The 24,901-nt window shown below is 45.9% G+C and overlaps 1 protein-coding gene across 3 annotated transcripts in view; it reads left to right on the top strand.

The window, feature by feature from the left end:
• Positions 1-24,901, top strand: part of OSBPL7 (oxysterol binding protein like 7) — a 283,616-nt gene that overhangs the window by 149,635 nt on the left and 109,080 nt on the right. For 2 of the 3 annotated variants that reach the window (XM_086924301.1, XM_086924302.1), the window contains exons 12-15: positions 6,328-6,457; positions 7,380-7,516; positions 14,188-14,292; positions 16,189-16,326. In XM_086924301.1, the coding sequence (XP_086780427.1) occupies positions 6,328-6,457; positions 7,380-7,516; positions 14,188-14,292; positions 16,189-16,326 (510 nt within the window). The remainder of the gene's footprint in view (positions 1-6,327; positions 6,458-7,379; positions 7,517-14,187; positions 14,293-16,188; positions 16,327-24,901) is intronic. The other variant, XM_086924303.1, reaches the window with a different exon arrangement.

The raw sequence follows: 24,901 nt of genomic DNA on the forward strand, positions 1-24,901 counted from the left end.
ACTCTCCATTTAAGACAGATGTACCAACGCGCAGCGTCCGCGCGCTGCAACCGCGCTGAAGGTGCGCCAAAGGTAAGCCCGTCTACGCCCGTCCGCGCCTGGACCGCGCCCAGCGCCAAACCCCCTGGTCCCCGCATCACCCACCCCTCCCGCTTTACATACGACGCCTCCACCCTCTTAGTACTTAACCCCGGCCGACTCCCTAACTGCGCCCAAGCAGCACCTGGACACACCCATGGACCCTTCACCTGCCACCCCTGTAAATTCACCTGCATCAAGTCCCACACCAAACCCACGAACACCAAACAGAGACCCGACACCAACCACCTTAAATGCATTCTTCTCAACACACGGTCGGTTCTCAAACACGCCATCGACCTTTGGAATCTACTAGACACCTCTTCTCCGGACATCGCCTTCCTAACAGAAACTTGGATGAATGCCTCTTCTGCTCCAGACATCACCATAGCCAGTCCGGACGGCTACAAGATCATCCGTAAGGACCGCCCCATCCAAACAGGAGGAGGCATCGCCATCGTCCACAAGAACACCATACGCGTCTCAATTAGCTCAGAAGACAACCTCGCGATCGCCGAACACCTTCACTTCCAGATCCACACCGACCCCAAGACCACACTCAGAGGCACCCTCCTCTACAGGCCACCAGGACCCGTACAAAATTCAGTGACATCATCACTGACTTCATCACCCCACACGCCCTCTCCTCGGAAGAATACATTCTACTGGGAGACCTCAATTTCCATCTGGAAAAGAGCAACGACAGCAACACTGCCACCCTTCTGGACAATCTCGCCAATCTCGGACTCAAACAACTTGTCAACATCCCCACTCATCGCGCAGGACACACACTCGACCCTATCTTCACTTCCAGCAAGCACATCTCCTTCACTCACACCACACCCCTCCACTGGGTGGACCACAGTTGCGTCCACTTCACTTACAACAAGACCACGATCCACAACCCCCCTCAACCAACTTTGCGAAGAAATTGGAACAAAATCACCATCGACCAGATCTCATCGCTTCTTCAAAAACCACCTGCCTATTCAACGAACCCTAACCAAGCCGCTATCAACCTCACACAATGGCTAACCCAAACCGCCGATAAACTAGCACCCCTGAAAAAACATCAAATCAAGCAAGGAAGCAAGAACGCCCCCTGGTTCAACGATAACCTCAAGAAATCTAAGAAGCTATGTCGCTCCCTTGAAAAAACTTGGAAAAAAGACCCAAACAATATCACCCAAACCGCCTTCAAAAACGCCACCCGCGAGCACCACCAACTAATCCGAACAGCCAAGAAATCAGCACTCAAAGACCGACTAGACAACAACACTCGCAACAGCAAGGAACTTTTCAACATCATCAAAGAATTCTCCAACCCCGCCGCCAGCTCAAACGACATCACCCCCTCTCAAGTCCTCTGCGACTCCCTCGCCTCATTCTTCCATGACAAAATAGCCGACATTCATAACAGCTTTGACAACCAACCTGAAAACCAGTTCACCCCACTCACCTCCGAACTTGTACCTCCTCCGAACTACCGTCTCGACTGGAACCTAATCACCACAGAAGACACCATTCACCTGATGAACTCCATCCACTCAGGATCCCCGACAGACCCATGCCCCCATCACATCTTCAACAAAGCAAACTCCGTTATCGCACCCCATCTCCGAGACGTCATCAACTGCTCCTTCAACTCCGCCACATTCCCAGAAAGCTGGAAACACGCCGAACTCAGCGCCCTTCTGAAGAAACCTACAGCTGACCCCTCCGAACTCAAAAACTACCGCCCCATCTCGCTCCTTCCATTTCCTGCCAAAGTCATTGAGAAAGCCGTCAACAATCAACTCGCCGCCTTCCTCGAAACCAACAAATCACTCGACTCCTCACAATCTGGCTTCCGAGCCAAACACAGCACTGAAACCGCCCTCATCGCAGCAACAGATGACATTCGAACACTTCTGGACAACGGAGACACAGTCGCCCTCATTCTCCTTGACCTCTCTGCAGCCTTCGACACAGTCTGCCATAGCACCCTGATACAACGCCTTAGAAACATCGGAATTCAAGGAAAAGCATTGGACTGGATCATCTCGTTCCTCGCTGGAAGAACTCAGAGAGTCCGCCTCCCCCCTTTCAAGTCAAAGGCCTCCGAAGTCATCTGCGGCGTCCCGCAAGGATCATCACTCAGCCCCACCCTCTTCAACGTCTACATGAGCCCCCTCGCAACCATCGCACGGAAACACAACCTCAACATCATCTCCTACGCTGATGACACTCAGCTGATCCTCTCACTCACCAAAGACCCAACCACCGCCAAAACCAACCTACATGAAGGGATGAAAGAAGTAGCCGAGTGGATGAAGCACAGCCGTCTGAAACTGAACTCGGACAAAACGGAAGTCCTCATCCTAGGTACTTCCCCTTCCGCATGGGACGACTCTTGGTGGCCAACGGCCCTAGGAACAGCCCCCACACCGACGGACCACGCACGGAACCTGGGCTTCATCCTGGACTCCTCACTCTCCATGACCAGACAAGTCAACGCCGTCTCATCATCATGCTTCAATATCCTACGCATGCTCAAAAAAACATTTCGCTGGATCCCCACCGAAACAAGAAAAACGGTCACCCACGCTCTGATTACTAGCCGTCTAGACTACGGAAACACCCTTTACGCCGGTACCACCGCAAAACTGCAGAAAAAACTCCAATGCATCCAAAATGCTTCAGCCAGACTCATACTAGACATCCCTCGCAAAGACCACATCTCCGGTCACCTGAAAGACCTGCACTGGCTCCCCGTCAACAAAAGGATAACTTTTCGTCTCCTCACCCACGCACACATAGCCCTCTACGAACTCGGACCGGATTGCCTCAACACGCGCCTTTCCTTCTACACCCCCACCCGCCAGCTGCGCTCGTCCAACCAAGCCCTCGCCGCCGTCCCGCGCATCCACACAGCCACCATGGGCGGAAGATCCTTCTCCTACTTAGCAGCCAAAACCTGGAATTCCCTCCCCACCCACTCCGCCTCACTCAAAACCACCTAGCCTTCAGAAAACAGCTTAAAACCTGGATATTCGATAAGTAAACCTCCCCCCCCTCCTCAAGCGCCTTGAGACCCTCTGGGTATGTAGTGCGCTATATAAATTATGACTTGACTTGACTTGACCCTCTGGTTCATCATCACTGTAGATTATGGGGGGGAAAAGCAAGCACACCTGCCCTGCTTAAACTGACATGAATTAATTTGGGTGTGATTTATTAATGTGTCACTGTTTTAAAATTCCAGTCTGGCACCTGCTTCCTTATCTGTAATTTGCTTTCTGTTGCAGTGCAATTTTTTTTCCAGGACCTTTGCGGCCTACTTCTGCTATTCTATGAGCCTGCTGTGAGGGTCAGAGCAGGGTCATAGAATTGTTGCAACTAGCAACTGAACTCTGGCGGGGCCCCAGTCAGGAAGCACTACAGGGAATGGTTACTAATGATGAGTTTGAAGTTGACCTTTTGCACCTGCTGAGTGCTTTCAGTTTTGCAAAACTCGTTTTTCTGCAGAACAGCAACTGTAATGCCCCAAACAAACCTAGGCAACTTAACTCTGGAGGGGCCCCTCGGGAAGTACTACAGGGAATGGTTACTAATGATGAGTGAACTTTTGCACCTGCTGAGTGCTTTCAGTTTTGCAAAACTCGTTTTTCTGCAGAACAGCAACTGTAATGCCCCAAACAAACTTACTTGCGAAAGTTGATTTCTAATCCAAAAGTGATCCAAAGAAAGTCAAAAGGCCTCAAATCCAAAAAAGTGGCAGGCAAATGTCAACCTGAGGAGTTATTCTGATAAAAATATCATTTTCAGAAGGTCTACGCTGCTTGCTAGTGGATTTCTTGTGCAGAATTGCAAATTCTGTAATTTCGCGAGTGCGAGATTGTTGCTGCCTACATGTTCGCAATTGCGAACTCTCGCGATGCGTCGCTAAACTCCCGCGGGATCCCGCAGCAAGATCCAAAATGGCGCAGCACTCGCAAAATATCGAGAAAAACAACTCCGCAAACGCTGAATGACGGTAAGTGAACGCCGCCCGCCGCAAAATTGTATCACCAAGAAATAAAATCCGCTGCGTGCAGATTTTCGGTAAATTCGCGAGCGTTCGCGGATTGCGAATTTACCGAAAATCCGCGAGCGGAACAGATTTTCCGCCCATGCTTACTCCTGACCTGGCAGGCCTCCCTGCGCCATACCCGCTGGTCTGGCAAATTGACCTAGTATACCCCCTTGTGATGTGGCACCAGACTCTGGTAGGTTGCTTCTCTTTCGGGATTCCGACCCTGGGGATCATTGGGATTTGCCTACTGGGTGATGTCTGGAGTGGTACCCATCTACGCTCCTTCCAGGACTTACAGGCCCGACACTCCCGCCACTCTTCCCAGTTCTTTAGATATCTGCAGCTACGCCATGCCCTCCGCTTTTATATATCAGAGGGCACTTCCTTGCCTGAATATAGCCCACCCGAAGCTCAGGTCATGACTGGCAACTTGGGGAAGGGAGAAATCTCCCACATCTATCGCTCTTACAAGCAACACCCCCAACTCCCTATCTCGACTCCGGGACAAGTGGGAGGGTTGGCTTGGGGCCCTGGAGGACGCTGACTGGAGAGACACCTTAATGGCTCCCAAAATAATCGCAGTCTCAACAAGACTTCGACTAGTCCAAATATACTTCCTACACACTGCCTATCTTACACCGCTGCGCCTGCACCGCGTGGGTCTTCGGTCTGATATGTGTCCTGTCCCCGCTACCTTCACCCCCAGGCAGATTTTTATCATAGGGTATTTATTTATTTATAAAGTTTTATATAGCACGAACAAGATCCCAAGTGATATCAGAGCGCTTTACAATAGGATGGGAGGAAGGACATAAATGCAAAATCGACAACAGATAGGAGTAAAAACAGCAATGATAGCATTTTCAGGGAAAGTTGCATAAGAAAGAACCATAACCAATTATTATCCAATGGAAGTAAGATGGCTTTGTCCTGCAATTCAGAGGTATTGGAAATCCGTGACCGGAGAGCTCACTGATGTACTGGGCTGGGAGCTCCCCCTTGACCCTATGCACGTTATTCTGGGCATCACCGAGGGGCTGGATGGCGCCAGGGCTGAGAAGCTCTTTCTTAATACAGTGCTGGCTGTGGCCAAGAGGGACATTGCAGCTCACTGGCTGAACATTACTGCACCTACGTTGGCGCGCTGGCGCAGGGTAGTGAACAGGTGTGCCGCACAGGAGCGGCCTCTATATGTGGCTAGAGGTTGTCCCAAGAGGTTTTGTCGAATGTGGGGCAAATGGGTCGGAGTGATAGAGGACTAAAGGGGATTGATGTACTGTCTAGACCGGGAGAGGGTATGCCGGAATCGTCCTTATGTACGTCTGCCTCTATATGCCAATGTGAGATGTTTGTGTCTTTGCCTTGTCTTTTACATTGTACTCCTGAATGGCGCTGTTATTTTTGTTGCAACCTAAAATCAATAAAATTGGTTATCAAACAAAATAAAAAGGTCCCAAATTAATGGTTAGCACACTATCAACAATTGTTCATTTTTGCGTCTCAGGCCGCATAAGGGAAAAGACCAGAAACTGATGCAAGTGTGCATGGGGTGGAGCATAAATGTGGCTTTTCTGCATCACTTGTTGGCCAGCATGCAGTCAAAGTTTGCTAATATTCTAAGGTGAGGAATATGCAGTTAGATTCAACCCGAAAGAGCATTACCCTGGGTAGTAACTTGTTCGATAGGATACACTGAGTGAATGGGTGAGATGCTGAAGTGCCAGAGCCCAAACATTGGGCTCTTGCTTACAGATCCCAGTTACAGTAGAGGATATACAGTAGAGATAGAGGATATGCAGTAGTGAAAGTGTGTACCCCTGTTTAGGTCAGCATACTTGTGCCTATTTATTTCAGGTTGCTCAGTGAGCTTAGAGTACTGCCACTGAGCAGACTGCCCACGTCTACATGGAAAAGTCTAGGTACGCATGGCCACTCATTTTACAAATCAGATTTTTCAGGTGTTGACCAGGGATCCTGCAGCTTTTCGTGGGTCATGGGAAATAGTTGGGAATTCCCGGTGGACTTGGAATCTCAAAAGGGAAGAGCCAAAAAAAAACTGATACGAGCTCTGGGCATTTTTGCTGCCAAAAAGTGTTAGGCTTATGGTGGCCTTATGGTGCCTGTTTGATAAGGACAAGGTTGGTGGTGCAAGCCAGGAATGACCCCCATTTTTTACATTGTTTGGCTCTTCTCAGGTTGGCCGTCTGCATGGTTCCGTCCCCAACCTCTCACGGTACCTGGATTCCAATCACACTCCTGCAGCCTTCAGTGCACCCCCTGAGTATGCTCAGTTGCAGAAGAACTTCTGGAGCCTAGCGCAGACTGGTAAGGCAGGGACTCCCTGTGAACGGATTTGGTAAGGGAGCGCGTGAAACTGGGGGGGTAAGGGATGGCTGTGTGTGTAACAATATTTAATCAAAGTAGACATAAGTTTTTATTTCGTTGTTGCACCTCATAAAGTGTGTACACAATTTCTAGAGGTTTGCAAGAGACTGTGGGCCATTGGATGATGGGAGTCTTAAGGCGAGTGTCTTGAGGGCATTGTGCTTCTTTGTGGGGAATAAGGGTTTGTGGCAAAGGGTGCTTGGGTGCAGCTTGTGGCTTTTATTTCAGATAGGCACTGCGATTTTGTGGGCTGAATGTGTGTCTTGAAAAGAGGAAGGGGATGGTTTTAGAATTGGAAGTGAGACAGGAGCCCTAATGGCTAGATCAGGAGACTAGAGAATTAGCAGCAGGCTGTGATTCTTCACCTGTAGTATGAAGTACTCGTTCATTAAGAAGAATACAGGTAATATAGCTTCCAAGATGAGGGGCAGTGAACGAGTGGCCGGAAGAAGTGTGGGTCCTCATTAACGAGAGGGGTGCAGGCACGTAGCGGCAGAGTGAAGGATGAGCTGTGGATTTAGAGGGGTAGTAGGGTATGTTCATAGTCCTGAGAGGAGGAGAGGGGTGTGCGCCCAAGGATGAGTGAGGGAGCTATTTGTTTTAAAGAAGACCAAGTTAAGAAGCGGGGGCGGCATGGTCCAAAGTGGGATGTATGTGTTCTGTGAAATGTGAGTTTTATTGGTGACCATGGGATTTGGTGGTTGTGAGAGTTGCTGTCTGATAGTAATTTGACATCATATGGTGTGTGAAGAGTGATGCAGGCACCACAGATGGCAGAGATCACTACTGTGGCCCCATTATTTGTCAGATATGGCTGTGATCATGGTGGTGCCCCTTTGACTTCTCTACTTTCTCCCTTTAGTGCATGGGTCACTTGGTGGGGTAGTCTCTGCTCTAACTTCAGAACGGGATCGCCTGCGAGAGATGCGACAGGAGCTGGAACTCCTTCAGCGGCTCTCCAGCATGCACACAGGAAGTGGTGTCAACAGCACGTCAGAGGTGAATAATTATGTTACAAGAGGCCCAGAACTAGAAGGAATGAGGTGTGACAGACGTGAAATAGAAGTGTTTGCCCAGAAGTGGAAGCTGTAAGCAAAAATTAGTAGTGATGAGCAAGCCATGGAGAAGCCAAGGACAGAATATGAGAGTCTGCAGGATGGTAGTGTAAGAAACATGCAGGACGTAGAGGCGATCAGATTATAAAGTCCGCTGCAGGCAGTTCTGGCAAAAAAATAATAGAATATGATCTATCTTTCTAACAAATAGTGGTCGTATACTTCTAAAACGCAGTCCTATCTGTGAGTGCACCTGCCATTGTGTTGTGGTGTTCTAATGTGTTCTGATGCTCAACCTGTTCTGTAGGCACCAGTTTTAAGAAGGCAGCTGCTTGGAAAGGTTATAAGTCCTAAATTCCCCACCCACTTGCTCCCTGAAGCCCCCACCCTGCAATCCTGAAATGATACATGTCTGGGTGATGTATTCATTTGTGTCCATGTCACCTTTGCTATCTGTATATAATTTCTGTGCACATTGCTATTTATTGACTATTGCACTTGCCCTACTTCTGCACCAGGAACACCTGTTGGTTAAACTGTTTATTGATTTATGGTTGTTATCCGTAACACCTGTATGAAATCTGAAACCTGTGTCTCATTGATCGGGATCTTGTTTGGCACTCATTGAGGCTCCCTAAAGTCTGAATGTGCCACCTTTTTTTCTTTTTTCTTATTGAGCGTAAAATAGCAGGCATAATAACCAAGGTACATGAAACAGACACATTTACGAAATCTCCAATCTCATATTAAAATAGACAATGAATAGGACAAATTCAAAATCCATTTTACCCGATAAATATGATGAGCAAGATATACAAAAAAAAGATTAAACCTGTAAAGTATTCAGACTCATATTTAAAACGTACAATAATAACAAGCATTTGCAGTGCAATAGGTCTCGCATTAGGAAAGTTTTGAGCTATTGGTATTGTAATGCGATAGAGTGAGTGTGATAGAGTGAGTGTGATAGATAGATAGAGTGAGTGTGATAGATAGAGTGAGGGCGATAGATAGAGTGAGGGCGATAGATAGAGTGAGGGCGATAGATAGAGTGAGGGCGATAGATAGAGTGAGGGCGATAGATAGAGTGAGGGCGATAGATAGAGTGAGGGCGATAGATAGAGTGAGGGCGATAGATAGAGTGAGGGCGATAGAGTGAGGGCGATAGTTAGAGTGAGGGCGATAGTTAGAGTGAGGGCGATAGTTAGAGTGAGGGCGATAGTTAGAGTGAGGGCGATAGTTAGAGTGAGGGCGATAGTTAGAGTGAGGGCGATAGTTAGAGTGAGGGCGATAGTTAGAGTGAGGGCGATAGATAGAGTGAGGGCGATAGATAGAGTGAGGGCGATAGATAGAGTGAGGGCGATAGATAGAGTGAGGGCGATAGATAGAGTGAGGGCGATAGATAGAGTGAGGGCGCTAGATAGAGTGAGGGCGCTAGATAGAGTGAGGGCGCTAGATAGAGTGAGGGCGCTAGATAGAGTGAGGGCGCTAGATAGAGTGAGGGCGCTAGATAGAGTGAGGGCGCTAGATAGAGTGAGGGCGCTAGATAGAGTGAGGGCGCTAGATAGAGTGAGGGCGCTAGATAGAGTGAGGGCGCTAGATAGAGTGAGGGCGCTAGATAGAGTGAGGGCGCTAGATAGAGTGAGGGCGCTAGATAGTGAGGGTGCTAGATAGTCAGGGCGCTAGATAGATTGATAGAGTCAGAGCGCTAGATAGATTGATAGAGTCAGAGCGCTAGATAGATTGATAGAGTCAGGGCGCTAGATAGATTGATAGTCAGGCGCTAGATAGATTGATAGTCAGGGCGCTAGATAGATTGATAGTCAGGCGCTAGATAGATTGATAGTCAGGGCGCTAGATAGATTGATAGAGTCAGGGCGCTAGATAGATAGTGTAATTATGTGGCGTGTAATTATTTGGCACTGAGTGGTATTTGGAGTGTATGTTGCATTGAGTGCAGTGTAATTATGTGGCGTGTAATTACGTGGCACTGAGTGGTATTTGGAGTGTATGTTGCGTTGAGCGCAGTATAATTTTGTAGCATATAATTATGTGGCACTGAGTGGTAGTATGAGGAGTGTATGTTGTATTCAGTAAAGTGTAATTGTGTGGCTTGTGATTATGTGGCACTGAGTGGTATTGTTTGGAGTGTATGTTGCATTGTAATTATGTAGCTTATAATTATGTGGCACTGAGTGGTTTTGTGTGGAGTGTATTGCATTCAGTTGAGTGTAGTTATGTGGTGTGTAATTATGTGGCACTGAGTGGTATTTGGAGTGTAAGTTGCATTGAGCGCAGTGTAATTATGTAGCATATAATTATGTGGCACTGAATGGTATTGTGTGCAGTGTATGTTGTATTCAGTAGAGTGTAATTGTGTGGCGTGTAATTATGTGGCACTGAGTGGTATTTGGAGTGTAAGTTGCATTGAGCGCAGTGTAATTATGTAGCATATAATTATGTGGCACTGAATGGTATTGTGTGGAGTGTATGTTGTATTCAGTAGAGTGGTAATTGTGTGGCGTGTAATTATGTGGCACTGAGTGGTATTTGGAGTGTATGTTGCATTGAGTGCAGTGTAATTATGTGGCGTGTAACTATGTGGCACTGAGTGGTATTTGGAGTGTATGTTGCATGGAATGCTGTGTGATTATGTGGCATGTCATTATGTGGCACTGAGTGGTATTTGGAGTGTATGTTGCGTTAAGTGCAGTGTAATTATGTGGCCGACCAAGCCCTGCGTTCTCTGAAGCTGTAGTGTGGAGCTAGGCCGGACAGGCTGCTTGTTGTGAGCTCTGGGCCCTCTATGACCACTCTAGTGTCCAATTCTCGTTGACAGGGTCACACAGCCTCAAAGGGGGCTCCTCACCTTGCAGCGTTAATGGCCAACTCCTTTTCTCCCCACCCGAGTGCCTCAGCTCTCTAGTGGACTTCCAGTTTGCTTCCTGGTCGCTGGGCCGCTACAGCCCTCCCGTTGGGGGGCCACCAGGTCTCTTATCAATTACGCCCCTACGACGCTGGGAGCTGTGTGGGGAGACCGTGTCTTTGGGAACCTCAATATCCAGGCATGGCCCAGGCATCAAGACAGTCCAACCTACCTCTGCTGTCCGTCCCTGCTGCCTCGCTTATTGCGGCTGATGCCCTCTAGGCCACTCTTCTCCCAGGGGGTGGGCTTGCTTTGTTCACCCGAGTCAGGCGCTGTCAGCCACTGTACTCACCCGCGGCGATATGGGCTATTGCAAGGATTTGAGGTGGTGGGACGAGGGCCGCGTTATTGCACTGCCGCCAGCATTCTCCACCGAAGCAGCTCCTCCCTGCAACATAGCGCCGCTACTTCCTCTCTGTTGCCATCTTGCCTAACTGCCAGCTGGCCTCACTCCATCTGCAACACTCGGCGCAGCTGCGGTAGTCAGTGTGGGGAACTTTAAGTACACCTGGGCTGCTCCTTACTCCCTCCGCACTCGGTGCCTATGGTCTGGGGTAGCCACTCACTGAAATAGCCCTGCCGACTGGTGTTGACCCCACTGACTTAATCTTAGTTGGCACCATTTACTGAACAGGTGGCCGGCCGCACCCTGATTACAAGCACTTGGCGCAGCAGCGTGAGGCGCCACCAAATTCTAAGGCCGCGCCTGGGCAGCTCCGCATTCCTTCTGAGAGCAGTGCCAGCAACCTGGGGTACCCGGTCCCCAATGCAGCTTCTTATCTTGGCACAGCACTGTAGCCTTCACGCAATTTAGTAGAGCTGCCGGCCGGCCGGCTGCCCTCCGTCCACAAGCAGTCGACACTGCCGCGGCAGGCGCCTTAGAATTCAGCAGATGCCTCAGAGCAGAGCCTCGCACATTCCGCACCCGATGCTGCCGATTTGCGGTTGCCGCTCCCCCGGGAACCGCTGATTTACTTTCCGGTGCACCATCTTGGACATGCCCCCACAAAGAGCTGTTTATTGGCACCAAGTGAACTGAACTACTCAACACTGGAATCGGGAAACAAAAGTGCACCTTGGCACGGGCAAACTCAGAAACCTCAATCACACAGGAGGCAATAATCCACCAAGACTTTTATCCTCCCAAACACAAGACTGCATACTATCAAACAAGCGCTCGCCATTTGTCTCTAAGCCCCGTCCTTTTCAGACTGGAGTTAGTGTTTTTGACTGTTGTTTACAGCCTAGAAAGAAAGGCAAAAACACGCCCCCCCAATCCGAAAAGGACAGGGCTTAGATCCAAAGAAAAACGTCACTGGGACCTCTTCTCCAATGACTGGCCACCGTTTAGGAGGCCAGCCAATCGAGAAGAGGGGCGGGGCTTAACCCCGCAACACCAAGTCATTAAATCTTTCGAGCTCGAGTGCGCACCCGATGCCACGCGAGACCTAAAAAGCACAAGTTCATATTCTATTTTACACGGTGTACAAAACCAGCATCCTAGATAGCAGCTCCGTAATAACATGTAACCCCTAACTTCGAGGCCCTATAGGATTCCAGGCAACATCTTTGAAGAGAAGTGATTCATAATTAGTTTGCTTTTACACCCTAAGCTCTCTCCTGCGAACTACCCACATTTGGACTTTTTCGAAAACATGCGGAGGTTAATGACCATTGATATTGAATTTATACAAAAATCATGTGAGTTACGTAGTATCGTTTGCTTGCGTGGTCTCAGCATAGCCCTCCCAGGTCAGCCCAAATCTCCGCAGCACCCCTATCCTCTTCGCGTAGACCTCTTGATAATGATAGGTCCGATCAAGCTTAAGTAGCCACTGGTCCAATGTTGGGATTTTCTGAGATCTCCAATTCTGCAATATTCAAGATCTGGCTACCGCTATGGCTAGACAAACAAAACATTGCCTATGTCCAGATAGTTAGCCCTCAGCCTCTTGCGGACTACTTTATGGCAGTCCAGCTACCTACAGTCCGTGAGGAGGACTGAATGTTGCTGAGTGAACCAATTACAACCGCGAAATTAAGTAAAATCATAAATAAATAAAATGGCAAATGCAAAGGCAATTTGTAATGATGGGATCCCTATCGAAGTTTATAAATTGTTTTTAGACTAACTTTCCCCGTTTTTGGTATTACTGTATAATCAAATTAGGATCTCTATTTGAAAGAAGGATAAGGACCAGAAAGACCCAGCTCTTGACGCCCAATAAGTCTACTAAATGTAGACTACAAGCTCTTTATGAAAATCTGGGCAAATAGGATCTCGGGCTGTACGCAATACCTGATACATGCAGCCCAATCGGGGTTTCTGCCTGGAAGATCTATGGCTGCAAATACTTTTTATCTGATCCTGGCCATCGACTACTTTCCCCCTAGGAAGGATAGTGCAGCCATTTCCATGATGGATGCAGAAAAGGCGTTCTATCTGATGTACTGGTAGGCCCTCTTCTTTATCTTGTGGAAGTTTGGCTTTCCATGCCATCTGATCGAGACGCTAGAAAGAATTTATTGGGGTTCTGGTGTACTGGTAGGCCCTCTTCTTTATTTTGTGGAAGTTTGGCTTTCCATGCCACCTGACCAAGATGCTAGTAAGAATTTATAGGGGAGCTATCGCAAAAATAATTATAAACTCTGAGGAGGCGGGAGAAGTGGCGATAAGGCAGGGTACTAGGCAGGGATGCCCTCTTTCCCCCCCTTTTATTTTCACTCTTTATCGAACCACTAGTGATAAAAAATCGCTCTAATGTATTAATTCAAGCTTCCCTAGTAGGAATGACAAAAATCAAGCTGTTTGCAGACAATTTGATCCTATACCTGAACCCAGAGAAGTTAAATATCCAGAGGACGCTGGGAGAAATCCAGGTGTTTACAGAGTTGGGGGAGGGTTACAGGGTGAATCTGGCAAAAACTGGGGTACTCCTATTTAATGCTTTGGGAATAGAGCCTCTGGAAGGGATAATAACCTTTCCGCCACTGAAACCTATTAGATATTTGGGCCTTTAAGTCATAGTGGACTTTCTTCAACTTTTTCAACTGAATGATGGTAGAACATTTGATGAAATAAAAAAACTGCTTCAAAGATGTTCACTTCTACCTTTGTTGATAATAGGCCGAGTCTCTTTGATAAAAATGTCGATACTTCCCTTGCTGATATTTTTGTTTTTAAATCTTCCTCTAAAAGTACCAATCTCATATTTTAATGAATTAGATAAGGTGATTCAGGAGTTTGTTTGGGGCAAAGAAAAAACCTCAGATTAAGCTATCCATTTTACAATTGGATGTAGAGCAGGGGGGACTTGTGTTAACTCATTTAGCTACCTATGATCAACTTAGTGTAACAACCCAGCTACTGGCTCCTATTTCGAATTTTGATAATTTTCTACTTAGTCACATGTTAATAGAGAGTACAATTAGGCTACCAGCATTCTGCAAAGTTACCAAAAAAGACAAGATGTAAGGTCATGAATACACTCTTAAGCTGTATGCACCGGTTCAATAAAAGCTATAATGTTCTAACATGCCATGCAAGCTCCTCTCTTGAGGCCCGCGATTGCTTCAGACATAGCTGTCATCTCGAGCAATAGACCTGGTGATGGTCTTGGTTAACACTGTCTCCTTATTCATGTACCCATCAACGCACAACCGCTTTCTCCTGTACTTCTTTCTGTCAGGTGATTTTGGAGGTCACGGACCCTCAGGAACGACATCGGAGGATGCACACCGTCTCCATCTCATCTGATACCACAGTTGAATCATTTGCATCTTTAAACCATGAGGTTTGGCAACTTGATGGGGCATCTGGCTACTTGGGGGTGGGCGAGTGTGGTTCAGCGGAATCCAAGATTAACAAGACCATCCTTAAGCCCAAGTACTTGTGTGTGGGGGCTCAGTGGTGCTCGTTCTTTAGTGGGTCTGAATTGCTGTCTAATTCCTAATTTAGTCGCAGTATAAATGGGACAGTGCAGGGATGTCCTCATTCAGTTCCATTTGTGTATTGGTGTGGCAGTGCTGCAATCTGATGGCTTGCTTCATTCTGATTATACTGAATGTGTGTGCAGGTGTTGCTCTTTGTGCTTGTTGCGGTCTAATTTCTTGTTCGAACACATTTGTGAAAAGGTAAGGCTGTGCTGCTATTTGACTTCCTTATCCTGTTGTGTATTGTTTGTTGCCCTCTGATTCCCCACTCAGTCAAAGTTGTGTGTAAGTGAGGTAGTGATGCACTCTAATTTCTTCATTCTGCAGTTTGATTATTTATGCCCATGTTGGTCTATGATTTCCTCCTTTAGTCACAGTTGTGGTGGCCGAGTGATGCGGTCTGATTTTCTTTCAGTAATTGGGTGTGTGCTTGTGGTGTTGTGGTTTAACCACTCCATCATGGGTGTGTGTTTGGTGATGTGCTGTTTTTAACTTCTCATATTGCATTGTTCTGTTATGCATGTTATGGATGTTGGTCGGTAGTGAATGCTCGTAGGGTTTTACTCTGGTGAACACTTTGATGAACTAGGATTTTGCGTGAGCCACAGCACTGAGACCACTCAACTCCTTCTGTAACATTTGTGACTTGGGCTCCCCTACAGGCCTCTGAAGCAAACTTTTTCTGCTGCCTTTGATGTGTTTGACCACACCTTTTTAGTCCACCTTTTAAACGGGGTTTGCCTCACAGGCACTGGGCCTGGGCCAGTTCATTTCCTGTTCAGGATGCACTCATATTCTTCCAGACTGATTTCTACTCCAAAGACTGGTTATTGGGCTGCAGATTCTCTCAACAATCCCCTATTATTTTCAATCTAAATATATAAGTATTCTGTCTCTAGGTGGGATGACCCGAAGGCTTGGATTTCAGGTACTGTTGTATGCCGATAACACTCAGATCCTCCTTAAGTTTAATAACTCCCCATGGGATACCATTACCTCTCAAAGACTGTTAGCAGTACAGAACTGTATGTTGGCTATTCATATCAAGCTCAACAACGATAAAGACTGAAAATTTGACAACTGGAGGTACTCCCTCATTTTATAGTAGGTCCTTCTGGCTGACCTCCTTTAGTAACTTTACCCAGTTTTGTAGACTGATCAAGATCTCTCATGCAGTGGTTAGATCCAAAAAACATGGGCCACTTGCTTTCTTTTTTTAAATCCTTGAGTCAATTCCTCCCTTTTTGCCACATAACCCCTGGGCCATGGTGATCAGCTCTACCATCTTCCATTGTCTGAACTACAGAGATGTGCTGCTGGGCTGCAAAGACTCTTCAATATGGTGCTGGCAACTGGAAAGCAGAAATTGGATCACATTCCAGAGGCACCGCATGTCATTCTTTATCTCCCATCAAACAGTGGATTCCTTTTGAGGCTCTCTTGCCTGCTTCACAGAGTCTTCTGTTACATTGGTCCTAAGCTGGGGCAACTACATGATTTCTTATTACACCCCATCCAGATCCTATAGATCAGAGTCCCTGTTGCTTCTTTACACCCCGCGCTACTTGGAGGAAGATCCTTTAGAACAGCTAAATCACATTGTGCTCTCTCTTCACCTTACTTGTCATCACTCCATTTCCCTTCCTCTTTAGTTCTGTCTCTCTCTTCTACTGTTGATATATGCGTTTTATAAATACAGAAATAATTAGACTGTGCTCCAGCCTGACCTTTGCGTTTTATTTTCTCTTGCTTTGCAGCCAGATTCACTGAGCCCAGACAAGCAGGAATTGGAGCCACAGCTGTCCAACCAAAGCTCTGTGTCCTTGTCGGATTCTCACACAGAGTTTTTTGATGCCTGCGAGGTGTTCCTCTCAGCCAGTTCTTCAGAAAATGAGGTGAGCAGTCAGGAAACTCAGGGATGGTGGAAGGATTGTATTAGGGGGAGGAATAATTACAAGCATGCTTCATTCTATATCAGAGGTGTCCTACGTAGGTCAAGGCGTGATAGAACCATGCCTTATATTTAAATATTTAACATTAATTAGTTGACATCTTAATAATATAGCTTGGCTCCAGCTCTTCTGAATCTAGGATGGAAACCCTGTAATCGGTTTAGTGTTTCTGTAGGAGTAAATATGGGCACCTTACCTAAGTACGCCATTGAAAAGTAGACCTGCCTGCGTCCTGGACTTTTATTCCCACTTTCTCAAGCACCTTGTTGCCATCAGAAAAAAATTACAAATTACTTAACGCCAACCATTTGTGATGTGGCTCAAAGGGCTTCTTTCTTTTGAGACTAGCTGTATCACTAGGGGTGTGTGTAGGACTAAAATTGTAAAAAATAAGAAAAAATGCTGCTATGGTGTGTTCTCTGACATATATTTCAGAGATGTGGGAGGGCTTTGTAGTCCGCTCTGAAGCCACGATCAGTAGGAAATCACATTGTTTCACGCTTAATAAGTCAGTTTGTTTGTACACTAACAAAACACTTTGGACAAAGCACTCGTCTGTACCAATTCCTGGCTCACTAAGAGAGACTTGACCCTATGTACCAGTTGACATCAATTGTGCACGTCTTCTTCGGTATCCGAGTATACCTCCGATGTTTGGCATCTCATGTTCAGAGTGTTTATTCTACGAATTTATGTCTGGGGACCACCTGACCTGCATTTTAGAATTCCTGTGTGAGGAAGGTTAGAACTCCAGCTTTCCATTTTTATTGCCTGACCTATGCTCAGTTTTGCTTTTGGATAAGAGTCCTCTGTCTTTCTTCCCCTTCCATATATGGTCAGGGCCCTTTATCTTCCTTGTCATATGTACAGTTGCCCAGGTATGTGTTTTTCACTTTGCTCCTTGTTATGTTTTTTCTTTATCCTTGAGCATCCGTTTCCACCACCAGCCATAGAAATCCTGGTGTAGAAAAGGATCTTATCTACACCACAGTGTAGATGCAGAGAGAAGTATCACAAGATTCGTTTAATAATTTAGATGCTCAACAGCCTGGTGCATTGTATGGAGCATTACATATTTTTGCCTTAAGCTGTGTTTATACCCACTACTCTTGATGCAGTTCTTTAGTTGAACCTGAACTATTGTCCTTGCCGTTGAGCCCTCATGTGCCCCTCTGACTAACAGATCAAATGTGGCTACGGAATCTCCTAAAACAGATGTTGACAGTGAACACTTGACTCCCACTGTACAATTTTTTACATTAGTGGCTGAGTTTGTGATGGCCATAAGATGCAGGGGGAAGGAGGAACCAAACCGGTTCACAGCTGGTACAAGACCTTTGAAGTAGAAAGTGAGGTGCAAGGGGAGACTTTAATGGGTCCTCTTATTGTGACAACCCATACATTGATATGGTTATGGGTGATTTTCTTTAAACCACTATGATAAGAGTTTGACTACAAAGTCCACCTGCCTCTTTACCCTCATGGAGCTATATCTAAGGTGCTACAAAGTAAAGAGAATGTGCACAAATCACAATACGTGCAGTGCACCATACACAATAGCCTGGCTAATTTTAAAGATGATGTTCACACTCAGTATATCAATTTGTGCATGTGTAGTATGCATATAGAGCCAAGTAACGTGGAAGGAGAATCACTTTTTATTGCTTACTCATGGGTCCTGCTTGATATGCAATGATCACTTGGAGACATGTATAGGAATTTGCACAGTGCTATATAATTAGATTATCTTTGTCTCGTTCATACTAATAGAAGGAATAAAAACATAGAGACCAAATAAGTCTGTATGGATGGCATGCTTGAATGTGGTGGATGAGAGTTTCACAAATTGAATGCACACAAATAGAATGTAAGATACTTATGGGATCCTTGTGAGGTCCTAGCGAAAACAGTCTTAAACTGACAGTCTTTAATCCAGGCACATTGATGTATAACCTCAGAAAGACAGCCAATATGTATCAATCTTCCTGGAACGTTTAAAGGCTATAGTGTATATCGAATCTTTTAGAGTAAACAACTTTTAATTGTATTGGTATGTGTGTTCAATAGAAAAGTATGTAGTTCTAAAAGTACTGTTATATCCTGATATTCAGGTTCGAGGAAACGTTGAGGATGCAAAGTGGGTAGAATTAACCAGTCCTGGAAACCAACTTGTTGGCTATGTGTGCATAAACTTATTTTCACATATGAATTAAATCTTGGAAATGAAGCACTGAGTTCTTAATAGCCTTTTGAGGCTTTTAATGTCAAAAACTAGCTTAAGGAGAAACAATTATAGCTATCTCAGCTCAGGACACCTCTAACACGTCAGGTTGACTCTTCTGGGGCTTCTTGAAGCATGCATTACCAGGGAAAAAGTTGTTACATTACCATTGGTACCCCTACCATGTTGATTTTTAGCAATAAGTGTGGGACTGTGAACTTCTCATTGACCTTTCTCTCACATACACAAGGACGGGCGATCTGCAGAAAACACTTTAAATCCTGGTGTTAGTGTTTTAAATTAAAACTGGAGGGGAGAAAATAAAAAGTATTAAAAAGCAAGAAACTGATTCAAATCTTGGCTCCAAAAGAGGGAGTTTTCGATCATACATTAAGGGCAGCACCCATGGCCTATCTCCAGCTGATGAAATGTTTTAACAGACTGTGACAGGCCTTATTTTCAGAATTTCGAGGAGCCTGTTTCCAGTGCAGTCTGTGACCTGTTGGCCACTAAAGACTTGGAGGAGTTTTTACCCCGTTACATAACCCCACGTTGTCATTACGATTTTAAAGTGCCAGGACACATTTGAATGTAAAGCCTGAAGAAGGTGGTTTGGACCTGCTGATACCACCGAAACGCTTCGCTTCTTGGTCTTTTTTTATGTAAATCTGGTGCACATCATTGATGTTGTTGAAAACAATTATACTTTTAGTGGATCAGTAATGCCGACCTAAAGTTGTGTTGTATTGTGTAAAAAAAATTCTGCTGCACACTGTGCAATCATTCTTGATGAAATTGTATTTTAATCCATGAGTTGATTAACGCTTTCCTTTTAATCACTTTTGATTTACTGCATTTATTTGGTGAATAAAGCATCCCTATATTTGACTTTTGGCTACTGGAACGGGTCCTGTGTGAGTAGGTGTTTGAGTGAGAAGTGATTGATCAAGTATGCTATTGTGGTTTCCCAAAGGGAATTCTGTTTAGACATAGTGGCAATTGGTGTCCTGTCCCTTTGGCAAGTAGGACCACTCTCTATTTTTCTGGAGCTTTCTCCCACATATCCAAGATTTTTTAAAGTCTTTTCAAGAGCATCTGGTTGAAATGGAAAATCCACATCTTGAATGATCAAATGGGGGCTTGACAATGAAAAGGGACTGGTATTTTATTCAAGTTACTTTCTTGTGCCCATGAAAATTAGTCATCCGGTCAATCCTAGATTCGTATGATCTCATCCAGGGCCATCTTTTGCCATCCTTCTGCATGATGACAGAAGGTCTTATCATGCACATTGTGCAGACTGCATACTGGATGGCATCTATGGCACTCCAATGTGCTTACTTCCATATAACAATTACAGAACATGGTTTGCAGTCAGACGTCCATGCTATCAATACAGATATCTTCCTTTCACCCTGATATGCCGACTTATTTACCTAGTGGATCTGGTGGTTAATGAGCTCTGATAACACTTATGTTGCTCAAATGGACGTCAGCTTTTCTGCATATGGTTTTCTGAGTACTTCTGTGTGACTAGGAGGGTGGCATGTACTCCAGTTTTGGGGAAGTGCCTAGATTTTATTGGGGGAGAGCAGTGTGTAGCCTCCATATCAGGGGTGACTATTAGCTTGGTCTGAAGGGGTACTAGCGGGGAGGGCCTTCAGGAGCAACCCCCTTCTAAGCTTTGTTTTTCAAATGTAGAACTTGTAGATTGTTGTTTTCAGTGGTGGCCACAAAAATAAGCTGGGTTGGACAGCACATCCTTTCCAAGCCATGCTTAAGACTACAGTCACAACCAGACAAAAGATTATTGTTCTGTTCTTTTAGCCCTTGGCTTTTTAATGTTTTACCCTCAAGAGTGTGGTTGTGGCGGAGACTTGCCAGGAGACTGAACCTGTGACTGCATGTTAAGCTTTGGAAAGCCTTGGAAGCCCCTTCAAATGGTCCTTGCGCCTCAGAAGGTTGACAGATGAAGATTTGTCATCTGAATCTCAGAGAGGCATACACAAGGAGTGTCAGTGGCCCTTGTTTTTTCTTCTGAGCCAGATTCCATGTTTTGCTCCTGGAGGGTGGGGGAAATAGGCAGGGAGACATCATTATGATCCGCTCTTGTGGGTGGTGGAGTTGTGTGCTGAAAAGAGTATCTCTGGGCCTCAGTAGTCAGATAGAAAATCTGATTCCCAAATATGCTTTTCACTATGTCCTGGTTCTGCTTCAGACCCCCCCCATTGAAAATGGTGGAGGAGAGTCCTACTCAGTCAGTCAGTCAAAATATCTTTATTCGATTTAGTTAAAAATGATACAAAGAGATAAAAACATTTCATACAATATAAAAAAAAACTATTTACAATATCATGCAAATCAGAGCACACATGGGGTTAATAAAAAGGCAAATTAAATTCGTTTAGTGTTAGACAAAGTTCAGATGCAATGATTAAACGCGGTATTAAAAGGGCCCGTTGTTCTGATGTGTTTTTTTAGTTCTAGCTGCTGCCACCAAAAAATTGGCCTTACAGAACGTAATGCGTATGTTGTTCAAAGATTGTAGGTAGAGCAGGGCTGGCCTCACTTGTGTGAAGCCAGCCTCCTTTAAAACAGGTAACAGATATTTTTTCCTGGGCTCTAAATAAAACCCACAAAACATAACAAAGTGCATGGTGTCCTGTACAGAAAAGTGATCACAACAACAGGGGGGGGCTAATTCAGGTTTTTTCACGTTTTAGAATTGCCCAAATAAAAATGTAACAAATTAAACCTAAACTTAGTCAGGAGAAACCTATGGAATGGGATCGTAACCAAGCCAAGGTAAGGTGCTAGTGCAAATGAATCTACAAGCAGATAATGCCTCCTCACTGCCGGTTTTACTAATTCCTTTTCCTCGCGGGATGCTCTTGCCCTACCCATAAATTGCTTCTTAATTAAGTCAATGTCCTGGTTCTTGGTCTCCCGGGGGGATGTAAAGAGTTCTGGTCGTCCTAGGTCTGAGAACGCCTTCATCAAGTAGGCCAACCATGGCACCTTTTTAAAGTGGTCCAAAGACATGACATCAGCCATGATCTTATGGTTAAGGGGCAGTTCTTCATTGAGCCAGGTCTTTAGCCAAAAGATCAAGGGTGCTATGTTCAGCCCGTCAGTGACGAAATCCAGGCCCACCTCCATATGTATGGAAAAAGTTGGTGTGGACTGTGGGACAGACAGGAGGGTCCGAATAAATCTATTTTCCGCCCTCTGGATTGGTTCTAGGTTTACGTAACCCCAGAGGGGTGAACCATATGAAGCCAAAGCAACTGATTTACTTTTATAATTCTTCAGGAGGGCTTCCATCGGCCTAGCGCCTAACCTACTCGCAAATCCCATGAGGGCTGCTGATGATCTAGTCACCGCCAACCTCTTTGCCCTAACCGGAGGTCCCCACGATCCCCTCTGGTCAAAAAGAACCCCCCAGGTAGGGGAACGTGGAGACTCTGGTGACGATCTCACCCTTACATTTAAAGATTTTAGATTCCCCCTTGCTATTTTGGCCCCCCACAACCATGGTATGGGACTTGTTTGTGTTTATTTTTAAGTCCAAATGGTCCATAAATGTGCCAAAAGCATCCAGGAGATGTTGCAGGCAAACACCAGTGCGGGCTATCAGCACCGCGTCGTCCGCGTACAGGAGCGCAGGGATCTTAACTGCTCCTGTACGCGGAACATCACCCTCCACATCCTCCAGGTATGCACCCAATCCATTAATGTAGATGGTAAAAAGCAGCGGGCCAGTATGCAGCCCTGCCTGACCCCCCGCATGGACTTAAAACGGGACGTACACCTTCCCTCATTGGTGACCTGTACTGCAGCAAAAAGCTCTTGGTGGAGAGAGGCCATGAACTTGACCAGTGCCTCGTCTATCCCCATCTTCAGGAGGGTGGTCCATAACTTAGACCTGTTCACCAAATCGAAGGCCGAGGAGAGGTCCATAAACGCTAGGAATAGGGACCCCTCCTTGGCCACCGTATATTTCGAGATCAACAGGTGTAAGTTAGAGCATTGCTCAACCGTACCTTTCTTCTCTCTAAAACCGTACTGAATGTCGGCCAGCCCCCCGCAACACTCTACGCTATCCCTCAGTTTACTGAAGAGGACTCTGCCTAAGATCTTGACTGCAGAGTCCAAGAGGGATATGGGCCTATAACACCCGGGATCGTCACGCTGCCCTTCTTAAAAATGGGGACGATGGTAGAAATGGCCCAGGTGGATGGCATGGGGTTGCCATTAACGGCGGTAAAGACATTAGCCAAGACCCCCGCCCATAACTTAGGTGCATGTATAAAGAAATCAGCCGGCACCCCGTCAGGTCCAGGGGCCTTGTTCTTGGTAGTGGCCAAAATAGCTTTCTCCACCTCAGATATATTAAAATAAACAGGGGCGGCATCCGGGGCCACCAAGGGGCATACTTGACCAAACGTCTCATTATCTCCATACACCTTTTTAAAGTGTTCCAGCCATTTGTCATCCGAGATAACACAGTCCATGACATCGTTAGTTAAATCGGAGAAGAATGGCTGTTTAATTATTTCCCAAAATTGCCTGCTATCCTTCAGGACGGCCACGGAGAGGAGATTCTCCCAGGCTTCACGTTTGATATTATCTTGTCTGGTCTTAATGGCTATCTTGTAGTTCTTCCTCAACATTACAATATCATCCCTTATCCTGGGTGTTCTCTTCAAGGCTGCCATTAGTGACTTATGTGCTTTTGAGCAGGAAGCATCAAACAAGCGCTGCTTATTACGCGCTCCTTTCCTGGGTTTTGCCAAAAGATCCTTTGAGACCTGCCCACACATAGTCTCAAAGGCCCCTATAATCTCACAGTCCCGGGCATTTGGGTTTCGGCACACCGCCACCTGAGCCTCGATTTTCGGGAAAACTTCCTCTTAAAAGTTCTCCGGAAGCACCTTGGCCCATTTAAGTCTTCTGCCCTGGTCGGATGTGCGTAAAGTATGCTCTAATCTAACTGGCCCCGGGATTGGCCCCATAAAATCTCCCCAAGTTACATCAAGTATAACTGGGTTGTGGTCACTGTAATGGGAAGGAACTGTACGATAAGTGATAACCCTGTTTAAAATACCTTGTGTTACAAAGATATAATCAATAATTGTTCCAGGTTCGGTACCCGTAAAGGTAGCTATTCTTGAGCCCCCCTCTGGTTCATAGAGGTTATAGTTGGCCAGAAAATCTTCTAGCTCCTCACCTGGTATAGTATGCTCGAAGTGGGGTCCTTCGGGACCTTCTCTCCTTCCTTGTTACTTGAGCCACACATTAGTTTACAGGGGTGAATATTACAATCTCCCAATAATATGTACTCCGAATCGAAGTATGTATTCTGACAGACATTAAAACAGCATCTAATCTGGCAATATTATTATCACTATTGTCCCTGTTCCAGGAATTATAAAAATGAATATATAATGTCCTCCTGGAGGGGCTAATCTCCCTTTCAACAATAAGGATGTTGGGAGAGACGTTATTGATCTGTCTTAAAGATCTTTTAAGTTCTAGGGAAAATAAAATAAGAAGACCTCCCTTAGCTCTTCCAGCACAGCTAGGGGTAGCAGCTTTAGCAAAGCTGATAAACCCATCCAACCAAAAATTAGCTGTGATGTCCCATGTTTCCTGTAAGGCAACCACCTTGTGCCCTGAGACAAAACTAATCCACTCTTTGCGTTGGGAGTTAATACCTGCTACATTCCAGCTTAGTAGCTTGGAAGCCCCAGCTTCATCATTTATTAAATGCCCTACCTCCTCTGTCGCACGGGTGCAGTTGGCTGCTAGTCAGTCTGTCCTCCAGACCCGCCAGGGGGGCAAAACGATTTTCCGTAGCCAACATCGGGGAGAGTCCTACTCGCTGCCTATTTTGTACCCGTTGTCATAGTAGCTATATTGATTAGTTCCTGTTCTGATGCCAGTTCAATGCCATGATTTCTTTTGGTGCACCTCTCTCAATGCTTCCAGGAGCACGTGGGACTACAGGGTGATTGTTGGAGTCTTCATAGCATAAGGTGTATTTGTTAAGCGCATGTTCACCCCTTGGGGCCTCTCGGCACTGAATAACGGGTGTTTATTGTTACCCAACTCCATGGCAATCATTTTATTAACTATAGAAGAATGAAATGCTGAGTGCATTTGTTGGGATTTGAACCTGTGTCCACGAGGTCCAACGCAGGTTTCTGGAGTGGATGCATTAGTTCACTGACCACCAGATCTGCAAATCAGTAATTCCGGGACTTCTGTTGCATGTGTAGTTTGTGCTGGAAAAGT

Source organism: Lissotriton vulgaris, chromosome 5 (genome assembly GCF_964263255.1).
Source record: "Lissotriton vulgaris chromosome 5, aLisVul1.2, whole genome shotgun sequence".
NCBI classification, from domain to species: Eukaryota; Metazoa; Chordata; class Amphibia; order Caudata; family Salamandridae; genus Lissotriton; species Lissotriton vulgaris.